Source organism: Zosterops lateralis, assembly GCF_965231275.1.
Source record: "Zosterops lateralis genome assembly, chromosome: 4".
In the NCBI taxonomy this organism is placed as follows: Eukaryota; Metazoa; Chordata; class Aves; order Passeriformes; family Zosteropidae; genus Zosterops; species Zosterops lateralis.
In genome coordinates, this window is record NC_139765.1 from 46,114,284 (window position 1) to 46,130,973 (window position 16,690).

Sequence of the window (16,690 nt, forward strand, 5' to 3'; positions counted from 1 at the left end):
AAACAGTTAATGTTGATAATTTAATAGGCCATTTATAGTCATCCAAACATTTTACTCAATACTGTTATGTACAAAATCCACTAAAATAAAAAAAAAACAAATTTAAATGTTATCTTTCAGATGTAAAAGTGCAATTAACACAGGCAGAGTTTTTGCAAGAACATTACATTTCTATTAAATTCACTGCCTACATAAGAGCTTAACAGGTATATGGCCTACACTAAAGTGAATGAGGATTTAATTTTTTTAAACTTTGAATAAGCCTGGTAGTGGATAAATAAAGGTTTTCTGCCACCGTAATTATAGTACATACATCCAAAAATGCATTGCACAATTGTTTCCATAATTTTCAGTTTTACTGACTTTCAGAAATTAAAGTAGAGCAACAGTAAGATTCATTAAGTTTCAGAATTAATTAACACCATAAAACCTTGTAACAAATGTGCACAAAGCAGCCATCCTAAATGGCTTTCTCCTGAATTCTGACAGCTTCCCAAAGATGCTATTTACCCTGAATCAATGTTCTTCCTTTACAGTACCAAATGGATTTTCTGGAACACGATTTACATTTATCTTTCATGCATTACTTATTCACAATTTAGAAAGAAACGGCAAGCCTTCATACATGTCAGCCTTTAATTTTATCCAGTCCTGCAGCCTCTGCAAAGCTGATTTTTCTTGTGTTAATATTTTTGCAGCTTTTCTCAGTTTTTCTTCATTTCGTTCTAAATAACGAATTCCATCTGTCTGCAGCTGACTGAGTTTCTCTTTACGACTTTCATCCAGAGGTATGTCTTCATTCATAAGAGGGTTAAATCTGAAGTAGCTATCTGGAGGTAACAGTGCATCCAGCATGGTGTGAACTTCTGCATTGAAAACAAATGAAGAAAACAGTTAAATTCACAGGAGAGTCTTGCAAGTGCTCTGACCAACAACTGCTCTGGAATGACACAGTAAGAGTAAATATGTGCTGCTTTGCTGAGTAAACATTTTTCTACCACTGCCTCATTGAAACCCCTTTCTCATTAGAAGATTTGTAAATGACCCTGTAGCTCTGTTTACACTGGAAAAGCTCCATCTTTTATTCCATGACACCTTCACTGGTATGACAATTAAGTAGACTTTGCAGCTATCTAGATTTTTAATTACGTTCCATTCCTTAACGAGTAAGAGCATATCCTGAAGAGCAGGAATGTAACTCGCATATTCCCGTTTCAGGGTATATATGATTTGTCACACTTGGTACTAACAGAAGTAGGTATTATGAAAACAACAGATATGTTCTTCTGCAATCTCAAAGTAAAATATGTAGGATTAAAGCTTTATTTTGTTTACAACTAATAATTTTTAAAATATATTACTATAGATTTGAGGCTTGAATTTAACATGCATTTAATTTAAAATATTCAAGTTCAGTTAACTACTAAAATAACAAACTATGTAATGCATTTATATGTTCTTTTTTATAACCTGTTTCTCTCTCCCTTTAGACCTTTTTGTTGGCTCACTTAAAATTCCATTTCTATCACTTCCTTCAGCATTCATTCTATCTTCTTTGTATTCTAACCATGCTCCTCCATTCTTTTAAACATCTACTGTCCTAAAAAGTTTGAAGTGAAAAAATATCACTGATAAGATCAAAGCAAAAGATTCTTGTAAATATGAAATCCTCTTGGCTTGGCCTCTCCTCCTGCAAATTACTCAGCTATGTCTGTTCTTGTCTCACCACATCCAGTCTTTCTTGCCCTATTTAATACTCTCATTTTTTCCCTTTGTAATTTAAGTTCCCATTTGCTCAAATTTACTCTCCTCTCTTTCCTTTTCTTTTCCTTTTGTCTCCCCAATGAACTTTCCTTTTTCGCTCTTCCCTTCAAATTTCTTGCCTCATATTTCAGCTGCAATGAAACTTTCTGATAGAAAGTGGACAGTACATATCTCTCTTTCCCATGATTCCCACTGCCTTTCCACAACTGTGCAAAACCCAAAAGGCAATCCAAAATCTAGCTTTTTCCTACTAGTGACAGTCAGCTGACAAAGACTATACAGCGAGGGGTCGAGACCATGAAAGCATTTCTTTTTCCCTGGCTTTTTGCAGTATCAGTTTCCTTTGTAATGGGAGGGGGCAATTATCTGCCCATCAATAGTTTCCTGTTTATAAAAACAAAACAGATGTAAACTACTAGTGAAAGAGTTCCAATGTACTTCTATCTAGGAATGTGAATTTATTTTAGAAAACAGATACTTGGCTCTTCCTGACAGCAATGGAAGTCATCAGCACTGGCAGATACGGTATAGTCCTTGGAAAAGTGCAGGTATAAAAGCATATATTAAGAAGATCAGAAATCAAATACTTTTTCTGAAACTGCTGAAAATCAATGTTCTATATTAACTACTAAGCATTTCTGTATTATGGGAAAAACAAATAAAATATAAGAAAATATGATTTTTAAATAAATTCCTGAGTATGCCTTTTACCCTAAAGCTCAAGTAAAAAGATTTATCCTCCAGAAAACATGTAAGACTGGTACTAAGACTATACACAGTAAGTTACAGAGAGAATGCTTCAATTGGTTTCATGGGGCTGGTAGAGAGGAGAAAGGGAAAGACAAAAGGTTTGAAGACTGTTCTCTGAATTTGAACTATAATTCTAAGAAACATAAATAAAATTGAAGACAGTCACAGTACAATGTATAAGACACCAACCTTCTGTATCAGTTGCACTGTTGATAACATTGGTCAGTTTGGCTTTCAGACTGGTGTGTGTGACATTGGTCTTTACCTCATTTTCGTACCGACCAGTGCCCAGTGAAATCAGACACTGCAATGGAACATTTGGCCAGAGACACTTGCACTCATGAACTGCCAGTGCAGAAGGATTATTTAGGAGCAGACCTCCATCCTGTAAATTAAGAAGAAATACAAATATTGGTACTATACATAACATACGGTCATAAAAGAAACTGCAACTATGAATTAAACTATCAGAGCCCTAACATACAAAACCAATAAGCATTAATTTCCAACTTCGGTGAAATTGAATTGAATCTGTTTGTGCAATGCAGCAGCTGCCTAGCTTGGCCTCCTGGGCACTGTCAAAGCAGCTGCTGGGGCTTGTGATTTGCTTCTGCTGCATTATATAGAAGTCTTAGGCTGAAGCAGCAGCATTCACTGGAATATCTAGAGAAATTATGACTTTATTTTTTGAAGACCTTTTCAGTAAGACAGATATGCATATTGAAATTTCCTAATCAAAAAATCTGCCTCTCTAAATGCTTATTAGTGATATTACAAGGAAATTTTCTGTAACGAAACCCAAACCATTACCTGCAAGACTGGACAGGACATCTGTGCTTCTAGGTCACTTGTCTCTCCTACACCTTTTGTACACTCCCTTTTTATGTTGGAGTTCAGTTACAACATCCTTGCTCATCCCTGCCTGCCATTTTTGCTTGATTTTCTACTTATTGGGGTGGTCCTTTCCTGAATTTGGAGGATTACTGACTATCAGCAGCTCTTCTAGACCCCCTCTTCTCTTCAAGGTCATAGTCCATGATATTCTTCCAAGCAGAGCTCTGAAGAGGTCTGCTTTCCTGAAATGCAGTGCTCTAGTCCTGCTTTTTTCCCCCCCTGCTTTCTCCCCTTAGGATTCTGACCTCTATCCTCTCACAATCACTATAGCCAAGGCTTTCTTGACCTTTCATATCCCTGACCAGTTCTTTATCCTTTATAATGATCAGGTCCAACAAAACACCTTTCCTTGTTGGTTCCACCATCAACTACAACAGCTGCTCTCATCAATGCACTTGAAAGATCTCCTTGGTGGCCTGAGCTCTTCTGTATTGTCCTTTCATCAGGTATCAGGATGATTCCTGTGAAGACCAGCTCTGGGGATATGAGGCTTCTTTAAGTAGTCTAAGACCAGAATTCAGCCCAATACTACTACTAGAAACAAATGCTACTCTGGAATTGAGGAGAGACCTCTTTTGCTAGCTACATGTTAAAAGTGTAGTTGATGAGGCAGGGATAAAATACTTTAGGACTAATAAGAATCAGTGTGAATGACAGTAATCCTGAGAAGCATTCAGACAATGAGATTCCAATCAATTGAACCTCAAGAAGTATATTCAGCACTTCCTGGAAGTAAAATGACCTTCACTCCAACTAAAAAATAGATTAATTTGGAATTTGAATTAAACAGAGCTTTTTTTTTTTTTTATTGGGAATGTCTTAAAACCAGCAGTTATAAAGGCAAATCTTAAGCTTGAGAACATTATCAATAGCAGAGATGAAGATAGCTGTATCTATTCAGAATCTATGCAAACAACTAAAATACAAAAGAAACAGAATAGGTATAATGTATATAATTTACTAGAATAGGTATATTGCAAGCACTCCCTGTATTCTAAAGTTTCCTGAACTCCCTATATCCAATATCTGATATGACCATCACATTACTAGAACAAAAAGGAAAAGCAACTCTACCCAGGAATAGTTTAGAATAAAAAAGGTTTTAGAGATGAAAAACATTTTACAGAAACTCCTTGTAACTACATCTGTGCTGGATAAATAAAAACAGGATTACTGAGCTTAGTTTTTTGAGTTTGCTTTCTTTTAATTAACCTTTCATTTTAACCTACAAAAAGCTCTTTGATCCCTTTCTGGATACCATCCACCTTGCTCAAAACACTAAATACACTGCTAACATGAATGGTCTCTTCAGTGCCTATCATCCTTTGCTCATGTTTAGTCTAGAAAACTAAATACAAGGATGTTATTGTCCTCTATATAATTCCCCATGAATCTTTATCTTAATAATTATCATAGTGATGCTTAATTCTTCTTTAAATCCTAGATTAAAAACATGCGTACAAAATAATTTCCACTGATATTGTCAATATAATTAAATTAAACATGACTGCTACACCATGGGAAAATTAGCATTATCAGAAGTTTGAGGGTATATCATACTGGAGTACTACAATATTTTTGTAATACTGACAAACAAAAGATCAAATGAACATAAAATACCTACACATACCAAATGTGTTTGTGATGATAACTAACAGCTTTGTGCAATGACTTCCATATTTAGATTTATTGTAATGACAGTAGATTTCTAATGATTTTCAATTTAGACACAGCTTCTAGCATTTATACAGATAATAGACACATGTTAGTTTTTGAAAGTTAGAAGCAAGACTAAGAAAGGCAACTGATTTTTTTCTTCTCCTCCAAAGAGATTATGGGTGATAATAACCACAGCCTAATCAATACTTCAAGTAAGTTTACTCTATTAAGAAAGCCATGTTCATCGTACTGCTTTTGCTTACAATGACCAACTACTAAAGGAGTAAATAACGCTACTAGTTAAACTGTGCTATTAAGGACTCAGTGAAGGAAATATTGCAGTAATTAGTTTAAGTCCGAAGCTGCAGCAGCCATACAGCTAATTATGTCAAAAGCTGAAATTCTTGTGAAAAAGTATTTTCACTATTTTTAAAATTAATTATGATCTTTACATTTATGTGCATTTTAAGAAAATGTAAACAAAGATTTTTCCATTCTGAAAATTAAAAACCAGAAGCTAACCCTTCTGATTCTGAATAATTCCTCTAACTTCATAAAACTGGAAAAAATCCATCCCAATAAGTGTACTGAACTAGCAATACAGAAATATGGAAGTCAGACCATAATGTTTTAAAATTCATTTTTAGAAATAATGATATATCCATCCCCATGCTTGCCTTTGAGACACAGAAACAGAATTCCCAAGTGATCGACTCCATAGTTCTGTACATAAAATACCGAGATCAGAAGAAACTTCACTAATCCTTTTTTGGAGAGCTGCTAAATCTGCTGTCTTATATTTTTTTCTGATTCTGTTGAACTTATTCTATAGCTACAAAATTCTATAAAAACTCATTTAAATTATTTATAACTTACTAATTAAAATATTTTATTGTAAGCATTCAGCTTTTAAAATATATTTACAAAAATACAATATATATATTGTTTATAATAAATATATAGTAATAATACATGTTTATTATATTTATTTATATATTTATAGAAATTAACCAAAATGCAATAAACATAAATACTGAATGATTGTGATTGCCAGTAGTATAGAATGTCTTGCTAACTAACAACAGCTTCCTCATCCATGCTAGTTTCCATGAGTTTTCTTGCCACTCTGAACTGCTGTGCAATTGAACAACTGGAAGTAAACAAGGCCAATTTATCTCATCTACAGCTACAGAGATGCAACATCAATCCCTGTTTGTCTCAAAGCACAGTAATGCAAACAAAATAAAGATCTTTATACCACATAGAATGGTGCAAGAATCTTGTTGATATAAAGTGATGTTTTAACTTATACTATAACCTTCAAGCTACAATTCAAATTCTACAAAGCACTGTTAACTTTATGCCCAGCCCTGAACCTTTTCTGTTCCTATTATCAGCTCCTTTTTGACAGATGGAATGTCTTCACTGTGTCCCTCCTTTCCTCTATATTGTTAGCTTTGACCCTGTGGAATGGTACTGCCTGTGTGCACACAGAAAAAGAGAGGCTATATGAAGAGAATATTCAATAAATTACTACATTATCGACATAACTGGGTCTAAAAGCAAAACCAATAAATCAAGTGAAGTGATTTTCCCCCTTTATTCAGGGCACACAAGGCCAGACGGGGGACAGATACTTTGAACAGCTTTGGACACACAGTTACAAAGCACTGAAGAACTGAACACATACACTAAAGAACCACTAAGACCGTTTGGGGCCTGAAGCACGTAACATACGAGAAGAGATGCAGGGAACTAGGTTTGCTAACCCTGTTAAAAAGAGGAAGCCAAGGAGGAAGCTAATCACAGTGCTTCACTATCTAAAGTAGAAACACCTAGGTTCTTTCAGAAAGTACAGAATAAGAGCTGGAGAAGCTGTGGAATCTCCATTCTTGGGGATTTTCAAAACTAAGCTGGGCAAAGTCTTGAGCAACCCAACTCTGAGGTTTAGCCTGCTTTGAACAGGAGGCTGGACCAAATAACCACCCGAGGGCTTCTCCTCCTCCAATTTTCCTAAGGTTCTACTCTGTTCAAGGAAATACTGCATGAATCACAGACGCATGTAGTTTTAGCTGTAAAATGAAATTACATTTCAAAATCCATTCTTATTAGAAATTGAATTTTGCCAGTCCAGTCTTAGTCTTGTGGAAAATGCAAAATTTGTAGTGCCAGAAAAGGTTTCAGTTGGACACTTAAGAAAAATGTCTTCACCAAAAAACATTAGAACATACTGAAAAGATAAGTGGTGGAGTTATCATCCCTGGATGTATTTAGAAGACATTCAGACGTGGTGCTTAGGGACATGGTTTAGTGTTGGATTGGGTAGTATTATGTTAATGACTGGATTTTTAAAGTTTTTTTCAGCATAAATGATTCATACCTTGCAACCTTTAACAGAAAGGGTGACTTTCAAGAACTCTTCAAATGACTAAACTGTTGACCTATATCCACCACAGGTGGAAATGGCCCAAGTTTTGACTCAGAACTCAGTGTTGGGCAAACAGCCAGGGCAGGTCCCTTTTTCTTTCTGTACTCCCATTCTTGGATTATCTGGCCTTCCCTACATTTCACCCTCTCTTCTCATTTAGCTAGATCTCAATCCAATTGCAAACTATCTTTTCCACTTCCCAAACACACGAGTCAGCCCTTCCCTTCTCTACTGCTCAGTGCAGTGGCAAGTGCCAGACACTGCTTCATCTGCTGAACTTTGCAAAACCATTCTGCACTTCAGTCAACTTAATTTGCTGGCAGTACACCAAACACAAAGTGCTGGAGTAGGAATGCTAATGCAAGGAGATACTAGAAAAGGGGGCATAACTCTCCCAATGTCATAATGCAGGCAAGCAGTAGAGACAAAGGCTTTCTAAAAATTTCTAAATAAAAAAAAAAAAAAAAAAAAAAAAAAAAAAAAAAAAAAAAAAAAAATCTAAATTAAAAATAGTGAAGTAATCAGATAAGTTAATATTAAAAATGGAACTTAATAATGCAACCCCAAATTTGCTAGTGATAGCAAAACAGTGAACTCAGGGACTGGGACATTGTCTTCAGTCTTTTGTAAAAGGCTTTCCAGGTGGTAAACATTCAGTTGTTCTGTTTTATTTAGTATCTTATTCCCAGATAAAACCAATTAATTTTCTGCACACAGATTTTCTCACAAAAATTCCTTAATGCAACAGTAACCATACTAAATTTTAGGGCTTGCTGGTAGGTAACAAGGAGTATATAAAGCGGTAGCTAGTATTTTCTGTCAGTGTTTTGATAGTTACAAAAGGGTCATGGCAAGGCTCCCCTGTGACTTGACTTACAGATCTTAAATTATTTAAAGCAGGAAAAATGCACAGTAAACAAATGCTCCAATAAATACTCTGATGGAGATACCCTGCTTGCACAGTTCTAGAGGTAAAGAAAGGCCTGGTTAAACACTGCGAATCAGATGGGTGCAAATTCTATAGTCAGAAGGAAAATAAACTGGGAAGTCTCAAAGAAAGTATTCCAGAGCACCTGGAAACTTGGTTGCACAGGACTTTCTGAAAATCTTGTCCTATTTAAATAATTATGGTGAATGGGCATGAAGTCACCAGTGACATGCTAAAGTCAATAGTTTGAAACTAATTATTTAAAATTAAGACACTAGAATTCAAAAATCATACCATACTTTACCATGGGAGAGCAGTTGTTTCTCACAAGAACATTCTCTACATTCATAGGCTCTCATTGCATTTCCTAATTCTGTCAGACTCAAGTTGAGCTTATAATTGTTCTGTGTAACACCTTGTGTGCTGCACAGTTTTGTTTAAATGATTCTAAACTTTGTGAAGAAAATAATCTAGCCCTAAATGAAGGATATATAATGTATGAAAGCAAAGTCTGATATTTGGAAGCTGAGTTTGTTGGCTCCATAGTAACCACTTCACCTCACTGCCTATGCAGACATGCTTTGCATTTTAGTTCACTCTTACAGACTTGCTCTGTTGTTCACTTTCATTGTCTTTGTGAAAAAGCAGAGACAGAATTAGTACAAAACTATCACAGGACAAGACAGGCTAAGATTCTGAATGGACTTCTGAAAAGTATTTTTTTAATTCTATGCTTAAAGTCAACATAAATAAAATAAATATGCAGCTTAAGGATAAGTCTAGTTGCTGCAAATGAGGAGTTCGAGTTGCTGCATAGTAATAAGGGGTTACTTCTTAGAAAAAATAACTACTTTAAAAACATTTACTCTATTTTCTTCAAGTAAATGGGTATGCCTTGTCAAATCATCCTATAAAATCATCTCAATACATTTGCATATGGAGCAGCAAACATCCTCAGAGTAGAAGACAGGAATGAAAAAGGGGAGAATTCTTTCACTACCTAAGGTAGTAAGGTCTACCAACACAGCTAACTTCAAGATTCACATCCCAGTCTAGTCCTCTCTGCTCTGGGCACTCAGTGTTGTTATGAAAATGTCCATACATGTACCCTAAGCTTTAAGGCTTGCTCAGTGAAGCATCACTGGGCTAAAAAAGTTATAGTTTTTGACACATGCTTTGTGAAAAAGAAAACTATGCATTCAGGCTTAACTGTACAATAAACTAGCCCCCTATAGCATTCAGCACAAACATACCCCTTTCAATACAAAGATTACATGATTATCCTGTTCTGTTATACATGAATTATGGCTCTCCTCTTGGGAGTAATCAGTCAGACTGGTCACAGTACTATTGAGGATGAAATTGATGAAGAGGAGCTCCCAGTAACACAGGAAATCTTTATTTTCCTTAAACTATATGGCAAAATATATAAAGTCTTATAAACGTGAAACAGGACAGAAGCAGAACTGTTTTCTTTTTATCTTGCTGACAAGCAATGGATGGTGGTGCCAATATTTCTAACAAATCTGTCTAAAATGTTTAGTGACCAAGAACAATTTGTTTTAGCTTCATTCTAATGGTGTGTTCCACTTTGTTGTTTGAGTGAGAAAAATTTTTAACCTACTTCAGTCATTTTTTATAAAGCATACATTGGCCTAGAGTTGTCTCCTTATACAAATATTTCATCTAATTTATTTGGAAAGATTCACCCTTGCTTTATAATCATGCTAAGAAGGAGACCACCGGGTCAACTACACACAATTATAATACATTCTGCACTATGCTGATTCCCAGCAGAGGCCCTTATTGGTGACAGATATAAATGCAATTCTGCTATACACCAAATTTGTAACAATTACAGAAAGAACCAGTTCTTATTTAGGGAGAGGCAGAGTGCTCCTTTAGATTCCTGAAATAAACACCTTGTGCTCATTATTTTGAGATGCTGTCTCAAAATTATGATTCCTCTTAAGACACTAGAAAAATAAACATTTAAGTTACTTTTCATAGTTCTAAAGCGTGCAGTGAAAAAGCGATTTCCCTTGAAATGGCATTGGGAAAGATTCTAGAGAAAACATCTGTACAGTTAATTAATATGAAAATTAAATGCATTTGTATTTATATTATTGAACGACACCAATATTAAATTTCCGTTACTGCATTCTTTTACAATTAAAGAAAATCTGAAGGTGCATTACCTATATTGTACTTCTGCCACACCAGATACAGAGAAACTTTATACTGAGATCACATGACAATGTAAAAAAAAAGTAAATCTAGTAACATTTGAAAGTTTACTGAGAAGCCTCCTTTTCAATTCAACTGTTTTCCCATATAGTATTTATCATTTTTCTCCCATAAAAACTAGCAACACCATAACACAATTGGCATACATCCAAATGTCACGATCAGCGCTTCCAAGAACTGCCAATACTATTGCTCTAATATGCAAAACATTTAATAATATATTTTACATTCTTTAGAATGAATGTGGGCTGAGGTAGACTCCTAGGTGATTATCTTGAATTATTAACTCATCCTAGTGAGTCATTACTTCACAGAAAATGACCAGCTGCTCTGGAGACATCACTGAATTTATGGGTTTATGTCAGATGCAGAAAATACACCCTTACAGGGTACTGAGGAAGTTTGCTAAATACTTTTAGACATCATAAAAGGAAGAATTGTTTGGCAATAAAATAGACTGTCAGATATTTCATTAAAAACGTAAGTTTTGCATGACAGATCTAATTACATTAATTCTGCAGCTAAAAACAGCACACAACACAAAAACAGTGTGTATTTTAATCATGTTTCCCAAATGATGAATTGCCTATAATATTACAAGGAAAGATCACAGTGTGTAATCTAAGAAAAAAATGGGCCCATGGCTGAACCTACACTGACCCCAGACACAGACCAAACTCGGGTTCTCTTACAATACCTGTGAAGCACAGGCAAGTTTCAACAATACAGTCAAAAACTCCAAAAATAAACCAACCAACCAAAAAAAATCCCCCATCCATGAGTCTGAACAAAATCCTTCTGTACTCAGATGACGCCAGCATACTCAAGTCTAGAAGTTTTGTCATTGCCAACAACCTGCAACTTAGGAAGTATATAGTATTCCATTTGCTATGGCAGAATATAGTGGACTAAGGAGGAAGCTCTAGGAGCTGCAGAAAGCAATTACATTAATATAAAACCTCTACAAGTGAGTGAGGAATCCCAGATACAGAGATATCCTAATCTTCATGAAATGTGACCATGTAAAATTTTCAAAACTTCAAAATTCTTTTCTGTACCAAGGTAACAATGGAAATACTTAGTCAGACTCAATACATTTTTATGTCAATAACTTGATGGATGTTATTGCTATTACTTATTGATATTAGGGGGTTTTTATTAATTAGTCTACATTTTTAGCTTTTTAAACAATAGTAAAATGTTAGGAACTTCAAAATGCATTGAGAAAAATACAGAAAGACTAGTAGTGACCCATAGGGAATGCAGGTGGCTCATTATTGGAAATATCATTTATACATGCTACTTAAAACATGTTGGTATATGCTGTAAGCTATCTCTGCAGTCAACTTTCCAAACTAAATGTATTACAGACTCCATTAATTTCTTTTTATCTTTCATACTGCAATTTCAAACTAAAATTGGATTGCAAATTAAATGCCTTTATTTTTAGAACTATGCAAGCTACCTGAATTTCCTAAGACAATTTTATTCTTTACATTTTGACCCAAAAATTAGATTTCATCTAACTGCAACTGAAACAAAGTATATTTGCAGCTAAAGGATTTGATCTCAAAATGTACAAAATATATGAGATAAGTGAGTTTGTTATTGAAGATAATTGCTGTGAAGGGTTCAGGATTTGGACACGAACTATCTAGTATCTGTATTCACAGTGGAGGCAGGTGGATAGGGAGAAAGAACTGAAAGGAAACTTCTCCACTTTCACAAGTCCCCAAAATTAAGAAGTATCTGGCTAGATGACAAAATACAGCTGGTATCAGAACCATCCTAAGAAAGCCCTGAGTAGAGAACTATCACACAATGATTTAAACCACCAAGATATAATGTTGCAGTTGCAAAGGCAGGTGTAACTCTAAGCTGTAGCTTCCTCTGAAAAAGGAAACACATCACACTGTTAAGGTAACATGTGGAACACCATGTTCCAGCCTGACCAAGTCTCTGACTTTTGTTTCTGATTTAGAAGTGCTAATTTTGATTCTGGTATATCATTCAACATTGCACAAAGTGTCATGGGTCATGCCAAAAACACATTGAATACTAGAATTTCAAGAAAATTACTCAAAATGTAGTAGGTGCAGCAGAAGACCATTGGGATGACCAAGAGAACAGAGTCTGTTTTGTAAAACTGAGACAGCTGGCATATTTAGACAAAGAAAATAAGAAAAAAGATATGAGTATTTCTATATAAGCATCAGAAGGGTGAATACTACAGAAAAAAGAGTTAAATAAACTAGAGAACAGTACTGGCACAAGAAGAATTTGTATCCATTAGCTAGGAACAGACTTAAGAGTGAAAATGTGAAATTTTATGGCCGTGAGAAAAATGAAAAAATACCTTATTGAAATAACCTTTTACAAGAGTTGCACCAGCAAATACAGCTTTACATATTCATCTATTACAGCCTATGATGCTGTTTCGGTGACCATGACAGGACTAAATTTGACTTGAGGGAAATTGGTTTTTTCTGTACTCCCTGATTGTTTTTTTCTTATGGAAATAGCAGCTGAAATAATTAAATTGTGTAACCAAAAATCTAAATTTACATATATCTGCTATTAAAAATAACAGTATAAATATAACTCAAGTAAAAGAAACATTGAAATGCAAAAAAACTTCCAAGAGATTACCAAATTATTTCCAATTTGCAAAATTAACACCATGGATCAATCTTCGTATTGGAAGAGAAGCTCAGTACAGGAAATAGAGCTTAGACAATGTTCCCTTTTCAATGAATGGGAATGTGCTGGGTACTGAACTTAATGCACATGTGTATGCATGGTGAAAATTGTTCCTATCCCCTGCATTCATGGCAAGAAGGCAGTTTCCCAAACTACAGAGAAGGGAAATTAGAGGCTTGATGGTAGTTGACAAAACATAAAATGATTTTTCACATTAAGCATCAGCCCACTATATATCAAAATCAAGCTTTCCTTGAGGGAAGAGGTAAAAGTATATCAATAGTCTCACTACATCCTTGGGCTTTTATTTGCAATGAATATCACAAAGCTATTTTCTTTCGATATATGGCCCCATTCAAGTCAGTGTTGGACAAATACATAACCTAAGAAAATAAAAACTATAAGCTATTAAGAACTGAAAATTTTTCCTTTTGATCTAAGAAATGGTGGCTGCAACATCAGAACGTGAATGCAGAACTCGACTATCTGTACAGACATTACTGAATCTCAGTACATAACTCAGATCATAATTTTCCATTCTACGTAGCCTCCTGATTCTACAATATTTATTTTATAGCAAATATTAGCTGGTCAACAGTGTCACTGAAGATATGTGGACTCAGATGTCTAAGCAAAAAATTTATTAAATACAGCTTATTTGAAAGAAAGGTTTTGCTTCTGCTTTTAAATAAGCACTCTAAAGATTACATTAGGAAAACATCACTCTGAAACAATTGAGATAAAAATTAAAATGCTTTCAAGTTAAATGCCCAAACAACAGACACACTCAAATTTCATTATACTAAACAAATCTGCCAATAACACGTCACTTAGCAAGCCCCTGCAGGGAATCTCTCAAGTAATCTGCTCTGCAAAACACTGGTACAGTAACCACAGCAATTTCACAAAGGCTGGTAAACTGCACCAGTGCGTGTCCACCTTCAGAACTGCTATTCAAACCTATAGAATCCATAAGAGAGAAAGAAATGCAGATATCCATGTAGCTTACATGTTTCAGTAAATTCCCTTTTCCGTAAACAGTAACCAACACTGCCTTGAGGGCTGTAGGCAAACGTGTATGGCAACAAGTAGACAGAGAAACAAAGAAAGAGTTGTTTCTATCATTGTGAGAACAAGATACACCTATTAAACTGCAGTCTGCATAAGCTCGGGCACATACTGAGCACCGTGGCACATCCTAAGAATGAGAGGAACTTCAATGTGACCTATATTCCATGTCTTCTTAGAGCCTGGGAAGCACCCTTGAATCTAATTTTAAAAGCTACCATGTAAAACCAATTAGGGTAGGATGCACTAAGTGAATCACTTTTGAAGGCCTCTCCTGTAACAAGCTACTAAGATGAATTGCCTTTACAGATTTATTATCTAATAAAAGGAAAGGGCAAGTTTGAAAAATGTGCAGAACCCATGAATTATATTTTTCCAATGAAGGTGTAACTCGAATTTTTAGTTATATCGAACTATTGTACTATATGCATTTTTTATTTTTAGATTGTATTCTCATCACAAATCCTGTTACACTTGCATTATTAAAACTCGACTAATAGACTAGGTGCCAATTTAACTGCTTTACTATCTGATCTTGCTCAAAGAAAACACAATTATTTGAATAATCGAATACATTACTATAAGCACTATAATAAATAGAACTGTAATACAACAATGGAATCATGGGAAGCTGTCAAAAAAGAGGTGATCAAGTCCTTTTTATTAAATGGAGTATATTTTATTTGGGAAAAATCTGTGGCTTTGTTGAATTTACCACCATACACAATCCCTGCTGCCCTTTGAATTAATCCTGTGGGATGAATTTAGCTTTTACTGTAAAAGCTATTAAGTGCCTAATGATTTTTTTTACATTTTAAATTGCTGGTTTAATTAATTTAATTAATAATTTCCTCAGCATACTTTACTGTCTACTGAAGTGACATTATTGAGTACCTCAAATGTTTCTCACACCACAGGAAAAAAAAAAAAAAGAGGGAAAAAAGAAGAAAAATAGAAATAAGAAATAACACCCCACTGTAGGAAGTAGAAGGGGGAAAGAAAGTCACTGGCTCTGGCAAAATTGGGGAGAGGTTAAGAGCTTTCAGTGCTTCAAAAATGCATTTTAACATAAAGGTACTGACATGTGGCAATACAGCTTCTATAATGTAACATCATGACTTGGTCTCTTGACTTGAAGGGCTCCTGGAGAAGCATGTTACAGGGATTAAATCCCTTTGAATGTTAATGTGTTCTACTTTTGAACCACAAAGAATATTAATCCTACTCCCCTCATCTACCAACAGCTGCACTGTTTTTTCCTACTTGACAGAGCGGAACCAGATAGCATGGCATGATTGACCTGAATGTAAATACTGCTGTTTGCAACAACTGATGGCTTTTTACAGAAATTTAACAAACCAAGTCATCAGCTCACCTGCAGCCCAAGCAAATGTCCAGGCATCTAGAAACCTCTTTCTAAACAATGACATCAGAAAAATTGTAAAACTGATTTAGTACCTCATTAAAAAAAATGAACACACTACAGTGAGCGTGCCCAGTACAGGAAATCAAACTGAAATGTTTCCAGTGAAAGGGCACGTGGGTGTGTACACAAATACACATGCAGATATAACTCTACAATTACAGAAAAGCCAGTCAAAGCCAACAGTTCAATTCAGGCATGACTCCACCATAGACATCCAGAGTCATACATAGAAATTTAAGAATTCCTCTCAACCCTACACGTAACTCTCATTCAGCAACTTCATACAGTTTGTAACAGGACTCTGATTCCAACAAAAGCTAGATAAAGTAAGCCATGAATATGCAGGATGACCTTAAAAATCCAATAAATTCCATTATCAAAATAAATATTTTCACAGATTTGAAGAGTCTTCAGTCAGATGAACTGCCAGAGTATTTCTCATTCAGATTTAAATGTTCACCTGACTGATAAGCTAGTACAGAACCTGGTCTCTCTATAATTCCTAGAGTCCCAAATTTCAGAGCTAGGAAATAAACATTGTACTTAGTCTGAATTTTCACATATATTTTTTTAATACCTCTGTTCTTGGAATTGTTTAGAAATATCAACACTTCAGAGGCAGGTTATATATAAACTAGCAAGAAACTAGCACAGTTTATGTTCAGAATACAGATTAAGGTGATTAATGGAAGTTCCCAATCAATGAAAAAATTCTTTAAAGACCATCTTCCTGACACTACACTACAATTTTGAAGCCTTTGGCATAAATTATTATTTACACTTAATGCACACTGTGTTGATGCACTTTTCAAAAGTCACAGTACTA

The 16,690-nt window shown here is 35.0% G+C and overlaps 1 protein-coding gene across 1 annotated transcript in view; it reads right to left on the bottom strand.

Moving 5' to 3' along the window:
* Nucleotides 1-16,690, bottom strand: part of PNPLA8 (patatin like domain 8, phospholipase A2) — a 35,739-nt gene continuing 19,049 nt past the window's right edge. The window contains exons 9-10 of the mRNA XM_083859976.1: nt 2,704-2,899; nt 1-866 (exon numbers count right to left, since the gene is read on the bottom strand). Of these exons, the coding sequence (XP_083716102.1) occupies nt 592-866; nt 2,704-2,899 (471 nt within the window). The 3' untranslated portion in view covers nt 1-591. The remainder of the gene's footprint in view (nt 867-2,703; nt 2,900-16,690) is intronic.